At 40.9% G+C, this 22,012-nt stretch overlaps 1 protein-coding gene across 6 annotated transcripts in view; it reads right to left on the bottom strand.

Moving 5' to 3' along the window:
* The window catches only part of SLC45A4 (solute carrier family 45 member 4), an 89,466-nt gene that overhangs the window by 19,022 nt on the left and 48,432 nt on the right, over positions 1–22,012 (bottom strand). For all 6 annotated transcript variants that reach the window (XR_012585818.1, XR_012585817.1, XM_074577932.1 and 3 more), the window contains exon 2: positions 20,670–21,303. Coding sequence is in view for 4 of the 6 variants with exons in the window: in XM_074577932.1 (XP_074434033.1) it covers positions 20,670–20,913 (244 nt within the window). In the remaining 2 variants the exon portion in view is untranslated. The remainder of the gene's footprint in view (positions 1–20,669; positions 21,304–22,012) is intronic.

Genomic DNA, 22,012 nt, shown 5'->3' on the forward strand with positions numbered 1-22,012 from the left:
GCAGGATTTGGCAGTAGAAGCAAAATAAATAGAAGACTGAAAATGGAAATAGTGTGTATATGTGTGTGTATATATATATAAAAAACTTCCAAAAGTTTGATGCCTCGCAACAAGAATGAGCTCCAATAATAAAACTTCATAGAAATTATGTCTGCGAAGGGCACCATGCAGTCAGGGAAGATAATTACATAGCCTAATGGCTCCTTTCTCCGTATATATATGCTGCTATACCTACACAACTTGACCATATTTTAAAATGGGAAGACAGTTAAGAAGGCATCCCAGCCAGGACAGGATGAAAATGAGCAGAAACGATGAGATAAAGGGAGTATTTTGACACCAAGAAGTTCCTTTTGATACCCCCATCTAGTGGCAAGGACTCAGACACAGCACGTATTTTAAATCATCTTGGCTACGGCGATGTGCCCGGCCAGAAGCCCTGCAGCATCCAGTCTCTGATGTGCAGAACAGACGTACGGATGCCGGCTTTGACTAGATTTCAAGGCAGTACCGCACAGCAAGCTTGTCATCCACATGACTGCCTCGCCACAACCTCTTACTGCCAAACGTAAAATGTCCCAACCACCGAGAGCTGCCATACCCACCTGGAACAGGCTACAACTAGGCTGGGACCGATTTCGTATGGCCAAGAGAAGTATCGCGCAGCAAACGCTTTACCAGAAGCTGCTCGGACTCGCATGCAGACTTGAAGGCCAAAGCAGCTGCGTCCTATTACCAGTTTAATTCTGTTCTTTTATTTTGTCTGTAATTTTCCACCGCCGTGCTTGCCTTGCCAGGTAGCAGCTCTAACAGCGAACCGCCATCCGCCAACTTGGAGAAGTAACCTGGTGGCCTCTTGGGGGAGGAATAATAACTGGAGGATTATTATTTAGCCTTTTACTGACAGCTAATCTGAGGAAACACCGAGGAGGGAAAAAACATATCGGATAAACAAGGTTAGTATTTGTGCCGTGAACTGAATGTGGAGCAGGTCACAAGGCAGACTCAGAAGTCTCATACAAATCAGTGAGAAAAAGAGCAAAACACAACAACAGCTTCTGTTAGCGGCGACGACTGCCACTGAGACCCTTGTAATATGGCATTTCCCAGCCAGCTACAAACAAACAGGACACTGGCTTCTAGTAAATAAGGGTTTGTTTTTTCCCAGACAAAAAAAGTGCCCAACAATAGTGGGACCAGCGCTGCTCACGGTTCACAGGAAATGCTCACTGTGTCACCATCAGCCGAAGGGCTGCGTGAGGTCACAAGTTACATGGAAGAAAGATTAAGCCACATGCAGCAGTTTCTATTCAAAACCTCTTTTTGATAAGTTCTATTGGGGGAAAAATAGTTCTTTATAAGCTTAACAATAAGATCTGATATGGGAATAGGATGCTAAGCTCCTATTTTCGTTTGTCAGAAATCATCACCTAGAGACTTGTTTATACTCTTAAAGTAAACACCATACAAATTTCTGAACTAACAGAAGAAGCTGTCATGCCCTGCAAATACTTTGTATTCTGCAATTTCATCCCTGTATAAAACACTGCGTGCTGCTAAAAATGTTTTGCATCGATCTGTTTAAAATGCACTGCTTATACAAGCTGCTTTGTTTAGACTATGCTTTTAAAGACTGTAGCAAGCAAAACCAATGCTTGTCAAAAAGCCGTGAAAAAGTTAGGACCCCGGTATCTGCTCTTCATCTTGGTACAACAGAATCACAGAAACCACCGCAAACTCAAGCATTTTCGCTTTGCTGTGTCTATATGAGGAATCGGGATTTCAGAATGCAGCTGCAAGCGTTTCATAAATGCACCCCGATATCCACTCCCTTACATTTAAAATAAAAATACAGAGTTGCCCCACATTTGGGTCCCCAAGAGAAACTGCAAACAAGGCTGCTTGCCTATTTTGACAGCTGTATCGCCATGAAACTTCAACCACAAATCCTTTTGCTTCTTGCTATCTCCCCTCAGATTTTAGGACTTCCAACGGCTTAGAGCTCCTGCGGGACTCCCAGCTGCCAAAAAACCCAAACCTGAGCCAATATATGTTGAACCAATGCGCTGGAATAGACTTGACTGGTGATCTGAGTACTCTTGGAGTACAGTCAGCACTTGTACATTGAGTTTATTCCACCCGTGAGAAACCACCTTCCTAACTTCTGGATTGAAATAGGAACTCTGACTAACAGGGAAGGGATATGAAAAAGCACAGGAATTTCTCCTGGTGCCCATTACCATGATTTGAGTAGCTTCCAAATGTGGGAGCACGAGCTTTTAAGAAGGAAATAATTTTAAGTACTACTTGACATCAGGGTGTGATACCATCTGAGACGAGAGAGCCTCTAATTTGCATCCCTAATGCTACAGTATCTTACGGCTGCTGGTGTGAGAAGAAATGCCACCCTATACTGCACTTCATTTTTATGTGAAAATTTGGCTCTTCATTAAATTAAGCCTTCCCAGGCTGTATGATAAGACAACGCTTGCTCAAGCCGTGTGCTTGTTCAGAAGCCGCTCTTAACAAGCTGCAAATTGCACAACAATACTGGAGGAAAATTATACTGACCAGTTTATACTGACCAGTATGTGCGATCATGTTGATTGCAGGCACGCAGGTGGAAGAGCTCAGAAGAAAATCGGTACCATGAGGTTTTTAATTGCTGCTAGGCTTTCTACATAAAAATGATCGCCTATCAAGTTGTCAGGCATCTTTATTCCCTCAGTGTCTCAGGAATGACCTATTGCAATAAACACCACATAAAATAGGAGCGATATCAAAACTGTGGCTTAAATCTTCCCAGTGGTAAAATTCACATCCTGAAATTCTTCTTGTGCCTGTCAAATAAGAGCTCTTCTGCTTAGCCTGCAACATTCACAAGCTGTCAGCACGTTATATACATCTCATAGGCAGGAGGACGTGCACTCTGCAATGTGAACATACTTTTCTGGAATACAAACTATTACCCAGTTGCAAAAGGTCTATCCTTTTCTTCCCCCCCCCCCCCCCCCGTTTAGCTCTCGTCAGCAGGGATGTCCGCACAATGGCTGGGAGCGCTGGGCTCTCACTCAGCCATTGCTCTGGATGATACGGAGTGAGGATAAAGCTGTCCCTTCAAATCAGTTGTGGGACATGAGAGTGGAAGGAAAAAAGCACGATTCCCCCATTTCGATGGGGTAATTAGCAATGAGGGGAGCGATAATCAGTAGAACAAATAATTAATAGGAATATTACAAGGGTGTAAAAAGCACGGTACTTCAAAGGACTGATATCCAAGGGCAAAATGTAGAAAATTCTTTCCAAAGCTACCTGCAGAAGTCAGCTGCAGCCCACAATGAATGCATCGGGAAAGATCCACAGGAGCAAGGAGACACTTTGCACGGCAGAGGGCTGGAGCGCTGTCTGTCTGCCTCTTCCAGGACGGGGATCCGCTGCCTGCACCGCTGTGACATCCAAAACTTTCACAGCTGATTCCTGCCTTTAAAAGGCACCTACATTTCTGCTCTAGTCACTCCCTGTCTTAAGGACAAGATTACAGATGAAAGCTGGATCTAGATTTGTGATATATGAACAAATAATTAATAGGAATGTTAAAAGGATGAAATTAGGTTAGAGATGCTGCAAAACCTGTCCAACGTTTCCTTAAAACTTGGATTTCAGATTTTAAATTTCCTTAGCAGTTGGCTGCAAACAAGCCACACTTTTACAGCAGAAACACATTCCAAAAATTTGGAAACTATTACAACTACTACAGGCCATGCCTACAACTAGACTAGAGCCACCCATTTTGAAAGAACAACTACTAAAGTGGTAGTAAAACAATGCTCTTGCCCTCCAACAGCTTCAGTACAGAAATATCAGCACAGCGTTTCGTGTACAGAGTGCTGGAGGTGTTTCTAAGCTGCAGAAGAGTAATATCCCTTTCTGGCAAAGCTATTCTGCCTTTTGGTACGGCGATAGCTTTTGAAATTATCCATGCAATAGCATGCCAGCAGCAACCATGTTGGGTTAAAGAACACTTCTGAAAAAGGGAATTAAGGAAATATGCGACAGGCCTCTTAAAGGATTTCATCATCCAGTTTTCCCATTTTCTGTCTCGGCTCAATTATTGCTTCTCAACCTCCTACAACTGTCCTCCCCTTCTCATATTTGGCAACCGTGGGAGTCATCAGTGTTTCATTAAGCTCTGCTGCTATACTGCCATTCTGCCAAAGTTGTAGAAAGGTTTATGTGGCTTCCCTGACAATTTCTAGTTTATAACCCAGTTTTACAGTGCTGCGTCAGGAAAGAGAAGCATATGTTAAGAGAAGTGAGCCAAAGGTACGCGCAGAAGGGGGAGAGGGGAAGCAAAAGCCTGAGAGCAGCTGAGGCATCGGGGGAAGAACACAAGCGCCGATCTACAGGCAGGCAAATATGGTTTTCCTTCTAGCGCGATCACAAATGCTGTCAAGTCAAGCTTTTAAAGCTTTAATTATTTAAAGTTTCTAACCCTCCTACTAACCTACTTCCACAGGAGTAACCTGGAGTAATTCAGGTAGAACGTTATTTCTAGTTTACTGCCCTTCTAGCAATTCAGCTTTCTACTTCTGTATCCGATATATCAAGCAATTGCTAATAGACAAATATGTCAATATTGGCCACTCCTGCTGGAATCAAAGGCGACGCATATGACATGCTCTGCTTAAGGAGAGACCAAAGAATCAGTTCCTGTTGCAGATTTTTTTACTATAGTAAAAATGCTTAGCAATTCCTATAGGTTGCACAAAACTGTATCCTCACCCAAACTACAGTATTTATTTTTGCCGGGGTACATTCAGACCAGGGAGAAGCGCCAGGTTTACTTAAGCCAGAAGCCAAACCTTTTACACTCCAACACTGAGAGTGCCAAACAAGCTTTCTCCATGCTGCAGCAGGTAATGAAGATCCAGAGAGGGCAAGGAAAGGCAACATTGCCAAGAGCTCCCATCGACTGCTGAAACTGAGTCACTCGAGTTTTCTAGATCATCTGTGCCGTCCTTCTTGGCTCTTGGGACACTTGCTTTCAACTTTTCTTCCTCTCTCACTTATTAAGCAAAATTTAGAAATACATCACTTTGACACTAATAATAAATTTGGATCATGGTGCTTAGCGAGCTGAAATTGAATATAGATTAAATCTGACGCAAATTCCAGTGTGCCGAACCAGCAGTAATAAAAAAAAAAAAAATCCTTTTAACCTCCACTAAAGAGCAGTTTTAGGGACGTAACAAAGGTGTTTACATCAAATAAAAAGCTGTTCTTTTTATTTGATGTACGTGAACGTTCTTCACGGTCCCAGAAAAACGTAGGTAGCGTTCAGCTAGACATATATGTTGGTATAACCACCCGAGGCTAACTTCACAATGTCAGTGTATTTATTCCCAGGCTGTGAACGCTGTCTCCTGTTGCTGGCCAGTTTAGCAAGCTGCAGATACAGAAAGGCTCAAAGGTCACACGCAGCTACGCTCGCATCCATTTCCCATCACTCACGGGCGTCTAAATGTACGCCAGACATGTATCTGAACGCAGCAATCAATAAATTGTTTTGCCACACTAATCCTTCCCTCGCCTTGACGGGATGTAATTAAAATGCATCAGCTGTACATGATGCCCCACTTCGACTCCCTGCATTACGCAATGCTGCAGCACTTCGCTCCGTCTCCCCGCGAGATTAGACATCAATTACACTGACATGTGTTGCCTGAAGATACGCAGCATCCCAGTTTATCCAAAGCTCAATAGGGTTTTTCGTCACCACTTCCAGAATATTGGCAAATTTATAAACAAAGGCAGTTCGGCTCAAATGCACTTTAAAATTCCCAAACTCAAGAGGCTCTCACATATACAATAGAAAATCTTTCAGCACCAACTCGCAAGCCTGTTCTGTTAATCAACAGTGGAGCTTTTGTTGCAGCGCTTAACACATTAATACTCCGGAATATGGCCATCTACTTACACAGCTGAAGCAAATCCTAACCAAAACCTGGCGTTAACACCTATTTTTTCCTCCAAGTAGAGCTAAACCTGAACTGTCAACTCTGAACTCCATGTTCAACCCTGACTGAACTGACCCCCTCCCACCCCCTAAAAAAATCTGGGAAGCGAACAACTTTCCTGTTCTGCTTAAGAATAAGTTTTCAATTAAAATTATACTTGCTTAATGGGGACGTATTCAATATGGGGGTGCACAGCAGCATCACGAGGCAGCAGTAGGTGCAGCCTGAGCCCTTGCTTGGGTGCTCTGGTCTTGTGCTGCTCTGCGGGACGAGGATTTTGTGCCTAAGGGAAGCTTTGACAACCCTTCTGCACTGCTCTAACTGGACCTCAAGGGGAGGCAGAAGCATGATTAACATAATTAAGCAAAGGCAAGATGAAGAGCATGGCCAACACATCCCAAGTTTAATGAGACTCGCTCAAGGTTAAGACTTAAAATACCATCGTAGCCAACACTGGGCTAGAAGGCATCACCCAGGTATTAAATTCCCATTCACTGCAGCAAAAGTTTACTCCCGATGTGCCTGTTCTATCCCACCAAGCCCTAGGAAACCATAAAGGATGTGGTTGATGCTGCCAAACAAATGACTGGCAGATAACTTAGCCCAGCATGGCATCTGGTCAGCGTACCCAGGAACACAACTTGAAAAAGGAAAGCAAACAGACTCGAAGGTAGCCAAAAAATATCTGTTGTTGAGCAGGCAGCCAGGCAGAGTATGGTCAGCATAACATTTGCGCCCTTGAATTGCAAGCAGCAAAAAACCCAGTTCATTTCCAGCCTCAAATTGTGTGTATTAGCAAGTGCACAGCCCAGTACAACGCAAGGAGCTTGTCTTTGCACATTGATAAAACTCATCCTCCTCTTCCTCAATTTTTAGTCTTGACTACACGCTTGGAAGCCACGTGAAAACAGTGACTCGAGAAGGTGTTTTTTGGTCTATTGCCCCTGCAGATACCGTCTGAGAACCTTCATCTTCCCAGGGATTACTGACCAGACAGTTGGTCTTGACAGCCGGGCTCACATTTGCATAGTCTTTTATAGGGTTAGTAACCGGTGCAGGCAGCTCCTTCTGTAATTACCCTAGCTGACCTAAAGTAAAATAAATATAACAACTAATAAACATTATAGGTACCTCATATAAACGTCGTATTCCAAAAGCCATTCTCCCAGCTAGAAATGCCCAAACTATTCGAGGAGGTGGGGGAAGAGCTGAATTGATCCTACCAATGCTCCTTAGGCCATTCATGTCATGCAGTCTCAAAGTGCTTTACTCCCCTTCTTTTCCATAGGGAAAGCCTCCCAAAAAGCCAGCATTCCCACAACAGGCTTACAAAAAGTGTATTGTTAATTGTTACTACACTGCAAAAGCAATTCTGGCCTTCCTAAACTTGTTAGGACTATAGGTTTGTTTATGATAGGAATAAACAACTCTGCCTGTGATCATTTCTGTCACAACTGTGCCATTAGGAAGCCACACCAGCTAAAAGTCAGCAAAGAACAGTAACACCGCATTCACTTTTAAATTATTTGCTATTTTAAAAGTGTTGCTGAATTACACATAAATAAACGCACCGATTCTTCTAACTTATTATTCATTGTCTACTTAAAAAAAAACCACAGAGGAATTTTGAAAATAACTCATACTAAGCTCCTCAAGAGAAGCTGCATTCCTCTACGCAGTTGCCTTTATTAAGGTTAATTCCTCATGTGGCTATATCAAGTGAAACATAAATCCTATTAGTGCTTTTCCTATTCGCTTCGACAAATGAAGTGCAGGTTGTAGTTTGCAGGCATGGTTTTCCACGTAGACCATTGCTCCAGGAAAAACACTGCAGTTCTCCGGTTGTTTTAACAATCTCTAGACGCACAAGTATCAGTGACGGGACTATCAAACAGAGAATTTTAATCCTCCCCCTCCCCCCCAAAAAGTGGTTTTCCTCTATAGCTATTCATGTCACCACCTGCCTGCCTTGTGGGTAAAGCATTACAGAAAACCATCCTCCCGGATGAAATCATGGGGGATGATTAAAAAGACGGTGTTGGTGTTTATGTAGCCTGCCTCAAACTTTCCAACTTTCCTCCACGCCGTCTTCTATAAACTTGTGTGTTTTGGCTTCAACTTTAACTTACATGAAACACGTTCTACACGTGTACCAGAGAGATTTAAAAGCAGAGCTGCTTTCATATTGCAGCCTTCTAAACTCCAGCTATATTAAAAACTGGTTCTTAAGTATTTTCGGCTTGCAGGGTTTTAAGACAAAGTTGCACACACAGGAAATTTTGGTAACTAGAGGAGAACTTAACCCCCGAGTCTCAGCCACGCTCCAACTAACTTACTGCGTCCCGGAGGAGTGGCATATAAATAAAACTTATACTACTTGCATTTCTGCATGAAGGATAAGGAGATCCATGGAGTCGCTTTGCACCAAATAACCAGAGTTGATAGTTTGGAATGAAATGAAATCACACAAGATGAAAAAGACTTCCTACCCCAGACTTTTTTAGATGCAATCCTTACTTGCATGTGTTACGTTTCACAATCAGTGAGGCTATGCGTGGAAGGATAAATTTACCAATAAAATCTAAAGTTAAACAAGTGGAGCACACCAGCAACTAAATCAGTAAACACTTCCTTCCCAAATGTGCAAATTGTGAGAATTAGGCCCTAATGGGGACAAAGTAGAACAGGACTCTCTTCCAAACAACCAGACAAATGTTTTTATCATATTGTGAAAAGCAGTTTTACTTTACATCACTCTGCTCGTACCCTTTTTCTTGCCATTTGAACTTATAAAGGAATGGAACGAGTTACATATATATATATATATATATGAGTTACAAGTGTAGTCAGCAATGCAGCATTATTCAGTCATCCAACAAAGGAAACCTAAAGAATTTTTAAGATTGAAACCTAAATAATTTTCAAGGTGGAATTTGGCAATCCTTTCATATCTGACAGACAGAAAGTTGTACCAAACCTGCCTCCTGAAGGTTACAGCTTCAAACCATTTGAAAACTTATTTTAAACACATTTGCCATGTCAACAGGGTAGGAATCCTTAGCGCAGAAAAATAACCTTCCCCGTCATTTATCTCCGTAACCTCTCGCACCCGCTGACTGCTATCCAAACTGACGGAGCCCCTGGCACAAGACTGATGAGCCATGACTTTGACCACCTCAGAGGAGGAGGGAGCACTTGTTAAGATTACTCCCTAATTAAATTACAGAGAAAGAGTCCCCCTCAGCTTTTTAACTGGTTACGTCATCTTATTTTCCCACTCCGTCCTCGAATATCCTGAAAGCTTCCCCCCCACTGTTTTACTGCGTGTCGGAATCTGGGGGGACCCAGCAAATCGCTAGGGAAGGGGCGTCAATGCTGCTGCTCACCACAGGTCGCTAGCGGTGACCTCTGGGATGCTGGCCTGTTTGGGTTTGTAAACTCTGTTTCTTGCATACTTCTATTTGTTGAACCAAAAATGTGACAAGAAAATGTTAATTTTAATTTCAGACAAAGATTCCTTCTGCTCTCGTTTAAAGTCACTATAAAGTAACTTACGTTGCAAAGGCACTAATATTTAGTGAAAAAAACAAACCCTTTGAATAAACAGTTTTTCTAAAGAGGCAGATATAGTGCAGAACCACTACTGAGGTGACAAACTGACACCAAAGCCAAGCAACCAGAAACCTATTTTTGTAAAGTTTTACAGAATAACAACTCAAGGGGAAAAAGAAGGAGCAGAGCACAGTGTATGTGGTCTTTATTTCTGTTGTAGCTTGCAACAGAACGCCAGACCAGACGTTTCTGAGGCTGCAGCAGCATCCCATCGCTACATAAATTGTCTAATTTGCACCCGAGTATGATAAACAATCATTCTGAAGTCACCTGATGTGGTGCGTGTCAGACAGCAGGTATGCCTGAAATTACTCTTCCTTGCCAGAAAATGCCTGGCTTGGTAAGACACTGCTCGACTTTCCAAATCAGGCAAGGAAAACACAGCGAATGCTGCAACAGTATCCGCTACAACTAACCTACCCCGGTAAACAATCCTTTCTCTCAGTACGCAAGGCATTTCGTTGGGTTTAGATCCGTGAAGATTTCTCCTAGAGTGTCAAAGTTGAACGCTAATTTTAGCATATGTAACTTAATACGAATTTTCCTGCCACCTACGTGAACTCTGAAGTCTGTGAACTTGATCTCCAGCTTCCAAAGAAATGCTTTAATTTCCAGAAGTGTCCAGATATGACATTTGTAAGAGGTATTAAACATCTACAGACCAAGAGCTCATTTAAAGCCAGAAGGATATTTTTGGAATTTGCAAATTATCCTGGGAGGCCTCAATTCTGATAGACTGAATTATTGAGAGACCATTGTTTACAGAGCAGCACAACTGATAAAAGGAGGAAATTCTTGTTTTTAAACAGTCTATACATGAGAACACATAGAAAACGATACAGTTCAGTTTACCTCTCGAGCCAGAGAACATAAATTGTGATCCAGAGGATAGAAATTCAAGGTTAGGATGATCTGAACAGCAGCTATACAAAATTTATCGGTGTATTAAAAGAGACTGCACCGCCTCGTGGCGGGACGCTTGCCAAAGACAAAACTGACATTGAGGACAGAATCAGGCCAATGTAGGGACTGATCCTTTCTCCTCACCGTTCTCTGTGTCAGCATTTCTGCTCTGGAAGTGCATTAAGGCTTCTTGAGCCGAGTGTGGAAGCTGTTTCTGAAGACTTACCGCTCTCTACAGCTACCTGAAAGGAGGGTGTTGAGAGGTGGAGGTCAGTCTCTTCTCCCAAGTGATGGTTTTTGTCAGAGTTAGGCTGATGGTTGGACTCGATGATCTGAAAGGTCCCTTCCAACCTAGGCAACTCTAAGATACTATGACTGCCTGTTACAGGAACGTCTGTGTCTTGACATTACATGTCCCCAGTTCCAGCTTCCAGGTAATTCATTTATTTGCAGAAAGTTTGCTTCGCTAAAATTTTACGTACTGAAGTAATCAGGAGGTAGATGATGAGCTTGTGATTTTGGCATTCAACTGCCAATCTCCAGCTCTGCCTCTGAAGTTTAACCTCATCTGACTTCCTCCGAAGTCTCCCCCCAGCTCCTGTGTAAGACGCTGGTGGGGTGACATGCAGGAGTGTCCGAGTGCCTGCCCAGGACCTGTGTTGTGTCTATGCAAAACACCATCTCTGTCCTCACATGGAGCACTCCTCACAGCCTGGTAAGATGCCATCTAACTTTGCTGTAGAGCAGCGTAATGCAGCAGTCACCGTTCCCTACATACAATAGAAACTCAGACTCAAATCCTTCTGCTTACTGGATCCCAAGAAGGTGTCTGCACCCAAGTCTTTACTTTTCAGAATGCCACATGGACAAGGGGAAATTTCAAGGCTGAAACAACTTCATAAAGCACCCACTTTACACGGGGACTCAACGTAAATAGGAACAGCTGAGAGATGCTACAGTGACAGCCCAGTTATTTAGAAGACCCGCTTTCATGAACTTTAATGCTATTTTATACACAGCGCAACAGCTTCCAAAGACTGCGACTGGGAGGGGGAGACCTCGTTTGCTAGACGTCGTCCCCAGCAGTGGGAATATGTATTACACACTTTTCTCCAAATCAGGAACAACACGAAATCAAGGACTTGAATCTCTTCCGAGTTTCAAAGCACAAGTAGAACCGCCTACCAGGTCTAGCACTGCTTGCTAAATATTTCAGTGCTCTTGCCAGCCACTGCCTGTCCATCGCTGCCCCCAGCTAAATGTCTCCCTCCTCTTTGCTACCTACTCATCCTGTTCTTCTTTGCAGAGTTTAAGGCTTTCAAGTCATTCTGATTGTGGGCAAGTTATGCTTGCTTGTCCGATGAAACCCTTTAAATCCAATTTATTTCTGTAGACAAACAGGTCATACCCAGTTTATGTGCTCTGCATCTACTACAGTGCAAAAAATCCATCACGAGGCTCCAACTGAAGATCACCAAATGTTAATACAAGTATATTAGTGGGTTTATCTATTTATGGAAAAATCTGCATCTGTGCTGCTTTGTACCCACTCTTACTCAAGACTTCAGAGAGAGGAATATGTTTATGGAGCGACATGAGCTATTGGGGATTTATCCAAACCAACGTAAATAAAATCTATGACCTGGTTTTTCCCTGTTTAGTTAAATGGGCTCGTATTAAATTTTATCATTGAACTGAACCAGCAGCTCAAAACTTTTCCAATAATTTCTTGCAAAATAGCCTGCAGGAAGCATATCTGAAACCTTCTCAACTGTTGTTTGGTTGAAAGAGGATGATTAAAATGGAGTCCCAGAGGGTGCATCACAGCAGAAATACTGTTGCAACAAGCACACAGGAGACTCGGAGGAGAATAGAGCTTAAGGGGCTGCAGCTTTGACAATCCTCTTGAAGCAAGCTTTATTAAAGCATTATGTGATTTGGCAACAGCCTGTTGACATTCTTTTAATTTCAAAAGTGGCCTTAATTTTTGATTTCCTTGAAAAGTAAGACTCCTGTTCAGCAAGGAGTTCTCAGCCGTTCCCTTTTCGTAACCTGCTCCACAATCCACGTTCAATAGAAAAGCACTGATTTGAGCCTCGGTGTTGCAAGTTTCAAAAGCTGGGTGCCCGAATCTCGGTTCTGCATCTGCAAGTCTCCGCCACCAGAACCCCATCCAAAGAGCTGAAAGGTTTCTTTTTACAGTAAAGAACAGGCAATTGCCTGCTGGAAAATTTCCCTGGTGGCAATTACTTCGTAATAAAGAGCATGGAAGCGCTATCCCATTTCATCTATTATCGCTGTGGCAAAATTACCTCTCGGTCAGAGGTGAGGGTCAAACTCAAATTCTGAACAGAAAACCGAAACTCAGACGGCAATTGTGCATTCACAGGTTCACCTGATGACTTGCTCTCCTAAAGGGCGTTTAGACAGAAGTATAAAAAGATGTAGGCTTTGTAAATTTGGCTGAGAGTGTACACGGGTGGAAAGCAGATTAAGAGGAAGGGTTTAGGCTAGGAAAGAGGTTGCGTAAAGGTGCGTGTTTAAAACCACTCAATTTTAGCACACTTTCAGGAGGCCAATGCCTGCCCCTTCTTCTCCCATCCCTTCCCCACTACCCACAGGAAATATTAGTGAGGGAGCACTAAAAATACAGGGATCCTGCAGTTCCTTGAGTCCTATACTTGTCCCTTTACTCCAGAACTGCCCTTGAAGAAAACCTATAGCTCGTCTCAGCTATAGCAACAAGCCGGGTCCAATATGTGTGGAAGAACTGCAAGACAATTCAGTCACTCAACGTAAAAGAGAAGTAAAAAGCACGTTTACAATAGACTGAAAGAATTTTTTAAAGCCATTGGCTGATATGCAAATTAAAAACAACATAAAAAAAATCTGCTTATAATTTAGTACAGTCCCATAACCAGTTCAGCACCATTAGCCTGTAGCAGCGTTATTAACTGGTCCTCATTTCTGCTGCTTTACTAGATCTCCTTGGAGCGGGAGAGAACAAGAGATTCAGGAAAGAAGGGGGACAGGGATGTCAAAGTACTCCTAAGTCATTCCAAAAAGCTCATTCTCTCTTAAACCTTGGCTACTCAAGATAAAAAGGAGGCAGTATGCTGGACAGGAAAGATTTACTGGTAAAAAGAAGCACCCACCAGAAGGGCAGAGATGTCCATTTCCTTCTTAGGGAGTGATTATTTTTGGAGGCCTCAAGCTTTTTCCACAAATCACAGACAAAAATGTCTATCATTGCAGATTAAAAAAAAAAAAAGAAAAAAAGATTTGAAGAGCAGAGATGATGACGAAATTAAAAATTGCTTTTAAACTTCCATCCTTATAAAAATGCAGACTGTCAGCTCTTATATACAATTTGCTTTGTCTTGCAGCATGTTTTTTTTCTATCGGTCCACAGTTCTCAGACTTGTTGGTGTTTCTTGCATGTCATATATGGTCACTCACACTAACCTCAGATCACACAAGCTCTCAAAAGGAAAACTTGCAAAGATTCAAAGAAGTGTTTTCACATGGAATTTTACTGCCAACACTCTTTATGCTAGGGGAAAAAAAAAAAAAAGTACTAACATTCCCACAGTACACAATTAAAATATCAAGGACTTCTGCTAAAGATTTGGAATTGGAGAAAACAGCACCAGAGCAAGTATGAGACTTATTTTAGAAGCAGCTTCTTCGGCAGACCTTATTCAGCCAAAAAAAAAAAAAAAAAAAAAGGGAACAAAAAGTTACCTACTGCTAAATAATAGGAAACATGTTTCACGTCTATTGGAGAAGCCTCTGAATTCCTTCGCACTCAACTTCCCTTCCCTAGTAAGGCTATTCATCCGAAGTCACACACTCTGTACAGTCCTAATGCCAGCGCGAATCCTCACGTTACCCCAGCTGAAAATCTGCCATGCGTTATCAGTTGCGCCTCTGAAGGCCACATTCAGTGTTACTTAAAGAAAAACAGAACATTGATATAAAAAAAGCTCTCTAAGTAACAGTTATTGCACAACTGCCAGACCGCGTGGCATTTGCCTTGATACGAAAATAAAGCATGTGCCCCCACTGCCCCCAGGATTAAAAATCTTAATAGTTGCATAGCATCTTTCTCTTAAAGGTGCCTTAAACGTATCCGTAACTAAACCTCCCACTAAGCACTACATGTGTTCAAAAACTGTGCTGCTCAATTAATATTTGAGCTCAAAAGATACTTTACGTAAGAGAAGGGTGATACATGATACGAAAGCCTTACTGACTTGCTTGTTGGTTAAAAAAAAAGTACAGTAAAAATTAGTCTTATACAACCCCTTAGTGGGCATAAAATTAGTCAATAAGTAAAAAATGATGGGTGGGGAGGTTTTATAGGGCAATTAACATGTGCCTCAGGCACCATATTTGCAGTTTTATACATTCCACCACTTGAGCTCTGAATACAAACTCTACATGATCTTAGAGACTAACTTCAAAGCTAACAAGGCTGAAAATGTATTTAATTAAATGTTTATTATTCTAGGTTTTCTGGATCCATTGCAAATTCAGTTCTTGTCCTTAGATTAGCTGTGTTACGGTCCCCTCTTGGGACAGGTCAGCTCTCAAGCCGTTAATTCTTCCAAGGAGGAATTCAGATCCTGCAATTCACTCTCAGCATCAAATGGAGCTGTGCCTGGGAGCCCAGATGCAGCTGCATTGTACAAGAATTTAACTTTGAGAGTCAAAGAGCAGGTTACAGCAACTCAAACAGTTTCTCCCTGGTAAGACAAGGTCAGGTAAGGCATACGTCAAGAGGTAAGATGCAGCTTTGCAGAAAGACAGTTATAAATACATAAAACCTTAACATAAATGCAACCTTTGGCAGAGATGAGGAATAAACCCGATTACTCGAGCTGAGCTGAAATAGTCAGTGCTGCTTTATGTTGAAGAGTTTCCTCCATCTGTGAGAGTTTTTCCAGCTAGTCAGCCTTTTTTTTTTTTTTTTCACTTGAATTATAGGCAGCCTCTAAAAGCTCATCCAATCCCTTTGTTCCCTTCTCCCCCACCAGATCTTTAAGGTTTTTAGACTTCCTTTGATCTCGGGTTTAGCCTTAGGAAGACCATCCCCTTCCACACTGAACTGAGTCAGCAATTTTGATACCTTAATTCCTTTGAAGAAACATACCTAAAAGCTAACTTATCTGTAACATTTCACGCTTGGTTTCCAAATACATCTCCATAATCTCCTCTTTACCTACGTGCATTCTTCTCAGGCAGGTATCAACACTAAATTTCAATGGGGAGATTCACTACCACTTCATACTGAAAGTTCACTCTGTAATATTAAATCGCTTCAGCATAATGACTTCTCAGCTACCATTTTGAGATTTCTCAGAATCAGCACTTTGAGTTATTGCTTAACACACTTTTTCCATACTGGCAATTTCACATGAACTAGATTTCAAGACCCTTTAAGCACGGTCTGCTAAGCTTCAGGCTGGAAGAATTTTGAATGGTAGATAATTTTTTTTTTTTTTTCTGAAATATTATGTCTAAATGCTTTAACTGAGCCCAGACCCCCGAAGAGCTTTTCTACATGTATGAGACACGAAGGAAACACGTCTCATGTCTCATACGAGACATAAGCGACTACAGTATTTTGCTGATTCAAAAGCATATAATGAGCGAAATAATTTCTTTTCCAAACAAAAATAACCTATGGTATTCTGCTCTGCTTAGCTCAGCCTTTCTCTTTATTAAAATCTATTAATTAGCACTGAAATATGCAGTTTCCAGAAATGCTATTCCTTTGTGTTATTGCCTAAAAAGAACACCATGCTCAGGGTTAAGCTTAATACAACCGGCTTCAATATTTAATGTCAGACTAGCTGATGTTTACTACAGGAGCCCATTAACTCTCACAGCAAAACAAAGTGATGCCATCACAGATAGGCACTCAGATATGAAACTCATAACAATCAAGGCTATTCCTGTACCGTACCAGAGAAACATCCCTAAATTTAAGTGACATTATAAAGGCAAGCAGCACATGTAAACTGTTCATGTTTTTCCTTACATAAATGTGCATCGTTTCTTTTTAAAAGCACTAGTGTAATATATTTAATTTATGCAGGGGAATGAGGAGCAGTTTGGTGCTGACAGTCGCTTCTGTGCCTATTAACTATTCATAAAACACTCAATAGCATGGGAAAGATCCTTTGAAGCAACAGTAAAGGCTTGGCAAAGCTTTTATCATATTAAATATAAACCGTGAAACTTCGTGTTTACAGCTACCACTACTCATTAGTCAGACAGCAAGTTTTTCATGCTGAAAGCAGCAGCCACCCCAAGTCATACAATACAGATTTATTTTTTTTTTCTTCCGCAGTCCTAATGAAGCAGGCACGTGGACCCTACTTTTCAGAAGAAACGGCTTTACTGCTTGCATTACCACCCAAATTGTGCTTGAATTACAACTGAAATAATCTGAAATTACCAAATCATGTTATTTATTACTGGTCTTAAGCGTTGTTAACAGAAGCCATGCATTGTGATTTTACTGAACAAGTTTCTTAAAAAAGCTGACAGTTTCTTTAAGTTTTCACCATACCAGTCGTTAGTTTCTCCCCACTTTTATTCACTTAAAATCCCTTGCAAAAAAAATTTTTTTAAATGTATCCAAATCTTCCACGAAATGTTATGAACTGGAAGTAGTTTGAGAGATTTAATCCTCTAGAAGCCAAGTTTAATGATGGAAGAAAATACACTGTCATTTATGAACAATAGCAGGGATTTTAATTCCCTCTCACAGATAAGCAGCATTAAGTACCAGATGTTTCAGAAGACAAAGGCCTCATCCTGCTCCTGTGGAGTTTATAATACATGGCTGAAATGCGAGAGGGGAAGCAAACACTAGTGTCAATGCACAGAACAGACTCAGGAGTAATATGAAATCAGGTTGTCAAAAACCTTGGACCGATGAACAAGTAAACCCAGAGCTCTGACAGTTTATTTTCTAGTAAAGTTTTAATGCTGGCTGGGAGGAACTGCCAGTTGAACGGGTCTCAAAAAAAGGTTAATGAAGATTTCTAGAGATAAAAACTTGCGAAAGCGACAACTAATATAATTTCATCTGCAGTCAGCCTGCCACTTTTCATATTTGGCATATTTTTATATCCTCCAAATCCTTCTAAACACGTTAGCTGCTTCACTTTGAATTCTTAAGCTGCAGATAGCAAGAAATCAAAGAGCAAGTTAGAATTAAAAAAAAAAAAGGCGTAACATATATTTGTCTTGTTCTTGTTGCTAAGCTACTAAAGCCCAGTTATGACTACATGGCTATTACAAATTTGTAGCTGCATTTCTGACAAGGCAATGTAACATCAATCTAAGCATAGCAATAAAGACAAAGATTAAAGTCGCAACTCAGAATTTCTTTCCGTAGGGGTACAGCAACTCGGGCACTTCCAGACCTTTCCAGTTCACAGGATCCATCGATCCAAGGAGCTCTCACTGCTGCCTTCGGTTCTTTTGTTAAGAATTCAAAACTGTAGGCAATTTAAACACATCGAGAGTTTTAACCACTGTTGGATTGGAGAAGGACTATCCAAAGTTACTCCCTTCAGTTACTGCAATCCGGTGGGTTACAGAACAAGTAGGACAGGTCGTTGATCTGCCAAATCAGAACTACACCTCTGAGCCAGGGCACAGGAACAGCCAGGAAAGTCAAATACCTGCGAGCAGAAAGTATGTAACACCATACTAACGTGCCTAAGGTTTTAATGGTGGTATCAGATAAGAATCTCAGATTATTGCAGCGACCAAAGTTTTCTCTGAGAACACAAGCACACACCGTAAAGCTTAATTGTTAATACTCAGCATATAACTGTAAGGAAGAGTCTTTTTCGCATACCCAAAAGGCTTCTGGTTCTTCAGTTTGTTATTAGCAAAGTTAGTTGGTTGAGTCACCACACTTCCCCAGGTGTTGCTTCTCGAAAAGAGTTTCTCCAGCCAATTTAATCTCACAGAAAAAAAATAATGAATGTTGCTTTTACCAAAACAAGAAGCAAAGGGAATATTACAGCAGTTCGACAGCTACACGCAACCCCCTCCAGTGAGGAATAAATATAGTTCATGTTGAGGCAGACAGATGCTGAGGTTGATAAAGGTAAACAGAACCATGTAAGAGGTAATTACCAACCAGGCCAGATAAGTCACCCGTGAATAACTTAACTCTTCAGTGAATCCAACACTGGTTATTCCCCTGCTGAGGGAACATGAGCCAGAGCAGGAAAGATTACAATTAGTTCCCAAAGTGCTAACATTTGGAACCAGCTCCCTCCATTTCTTATCTCTGTGGCATGGAACATCATCACCCCCAGCCTTTGGCATCGCTTTGTCGATTTGCTAGCTTTTCTACAACTGAGAGCTCTTTTGTTCCCTTCCCCCAAATCCCAATGTTATTTTGATCACTGGGGTTAGGGAAGGAAGGGAAGAGATATTTCTCAATTATCTGGAGGAAACAGATCTGCTAGAAGAGCTCACAAAAGAAATGTAAGCTAGTAGACTGGTCAGTAATTAAGAGGATGGTTTATTTATACTGTCTGACCTTACTCTACGGCAAGGTAAAGTCAGCTTAGCCAGCTCTACATTTTAAACATCCAAGTGCTAGCACGAAACAAGAACACGAACACAAAAGTATAGGGACAATTACAAAACTGGGGGTCTTCCCTGTGCAAAGCAGGCCGCAAGTTTTTGCGTTCGTGGCAGGCAGTAATTGAACCAAAGCTGCTAGTACAAATTAATTAAGTCTCTAAAACTCAACTTACCCAAAAGACAACATCTCAAAACAAGTTATGGACATTATAAACATTCCTAGATGAAGTTGTACCTGTTTTATTCAGCTAGGCAGGTTGATCAGAAAGCTCCTATTTGAGGAACAAATAATCTATTTTAACTATGACAGCAACAGATCCAAAAAGGATGTCTGATGAGCTCTGAAAATTAATATTTTCAGGAAAACTTAGAGGCATAACCCATCAGCATCTCTTATGGCACTAACTGCACTGATTATTGACCCCTCTGTTGATTTAAAATAAACTGACTATTAATTTCATACGAAAACACATTTTTAACTGCAAGAAGACTGCATGAAAGAATATCTACATTGCATGCTCACAAGTTCACATCAAATAGAAAAATGCAGATGTTTCATTTGAGATGTTAACCTTGAAATTTTTAAACAATGTTGTAAACAGTATTCAATGAACATTATTTTAGAGAGTTGTCCGAGAGCTTCTGTTTGGCCGCAGCTGAGCATGCTGTAACGTACAACTGCATGTATAAGCCAAAGCAAACATTAGCAAACATATAATATGCATATATTATATATACACTTATGCTGTGCACACACATCGTTGATTTATTCACTCGTGGAAGCACGCTCAGTCTGGTACTTCTATTCGGTTTCATGTAATATTTTCTGATATCTGACAGAGAACACGATTTTCTGGATTTGATAAAGGTAATACCAGATGCTGTTAACATTGTAAGCAGTTTATTTGAGACCTAATTACAGTACTCACCACGAAATTTAACACTGTCTACTCCTATTCTAAACCCCATTATCCCTCCATTATTATCTAAAGCTATTGGTATTACGCTTTATTCATAGGTATTCATGTGTTACAAACTAGACGGATTAATCACATAAGACTCACTAGTGGTTTGAAGTAAATGCAATATTTCACTAGTAGTTGGAAAAGCCAATTCATCTAACTGTTTATTCTAAATTCTCCATAAATGAAAAAAAAAAAGCTTCACTGCAATCCTTTATAGTCTAATGTTGTTTCTAGTTTCTCGGACATTTACCTTTTAGTAAAGAATTTTAGACTTAAATCAGGTTAAAATTTTTCCAGAGGGAAGCAATATTAGCCAGAAGATGAATGCATATAGAAGTCCTTCCCACTTAAACACGGTCACACAGAAGCTGTGGCACAGCCAACAGCGCAAAAAAAAAAAAAAAAAGAAAAAAAAAAGAGAACAAACCCTAATCCATTTTACCTTGCACATTTTCAGTTGGCAGACCCCACTTCCCTCTTCCTCTGACTTCAATCAATGCAAAAGGATATATAAAGTTTCAATTAACAGGAATGAGAATTTACTTACCAATTTGTAACAATACGGGTGTTACCAAAGCTGTTTCCATGGCATAACAAAATTCCCTGCCAAACATTACTGCACCATGCATCACCCACAGGCGTATTGGTATCCGGTCTATGGATCCTTCACTAATGGTCTCCTCCCTACTTTCATTCTCCTTGTTTTCTGGTTTCTGAAGCTGTGCTACAGGTAGATCTTGAACTTGCATAGATTCCGAGTCAGCATTCTGGGGAGCCATTTTCATTACCATAAAAATATATATATATATATATATATATTTGTTATATATCTATATAAATAATACTACCATAACTCCACAAACAAGTTAGGGTGTCTTCTCTTTCAGCTTCTGTTCCTCTGGCAAGTAATGCTTATATTCCTCTTGTACAAACAGATATCTTGAAACTTCTTGTATAGATATGAGACATTAAGAACAAAAAGCTATTTGGTAGGAATTTCAACATATGGCTTGCTGATTTACTGTGAGTTAGAGTTAAAAATCCATAATTGCCATTCAGTTAATACCAGTTTCATAATTATTATTGAAGAAGTGCTGAAGTTGTTATTCTTGCTACAGAGAGGTGGAAAGGCGACACAAAGAGGTGCTCCACTGTTAATCCCCATCGAGTGGCTGATTAATCTGCAACAAAAAGCAAGCATTTAAAAATTTCAATAGCATTTTTCAGGATATTGTGCCCCCCCGCCCCCTTAACCATATACCCTATTTCCTGCTTAATGCTTTCCATTGTCCTTGCCTAGTGTAGGATCTTTTATTCCACGGTCCCTCCTACCCCTGGACTTTCCACTGAAATGCAGTTACTCCACATATTTAAATGATGCTTAACTGTACACTCCTAAGATCCTCCAGTTTGTGGTCTTACATGAAGCCACAGAAGAATATATCAATGTATTTGTCCGAGATCCTCAGAACATCAGCACAAGACTAACAAATTCTGGGAAACTTAATGCAGGTTCCATTTCAGAAACAGTGTGGGATATTCCAGTACTATGCCAGGAAGATGATTCATCGGTTGCCATTTACTCACTGGCCACACAGACGTCTCCATTTAGGCTTTTGGAAGTTGCCAGTTACTTTGCAGTAATCATCACACCATCTTATAACAAAGATATTCCTCAAGCAAACGTGAGCAAAAATAAGCCATTAGGAATATAACTTTGAGGATTGGTGTTTAAATATTTAAGCTTCTAATAAGGATATAGACAGCACATGCATCCATCTTCACTTTCTGCACACAAGATCAGAGCATCTTACTCCCAACATCCTTTTGAAGTCCGTGAAGGTAGAATGGCACAATATCTTCCACCATAGATTAAAATTATTACAATAT

Source organism: Larus michahellis, chromosome 2 (genome assembly GCF_964199755.1).
Source record: "Larus michahellis chromosome 2, bLarMic1.1, whole genome shotgun sequence".
NCBI classification, from domain to species: Eukaryota; Metazoa; Chordata; class Aves; order Charadriiformes; family Laridae; genus Larus; species Larus michahellis.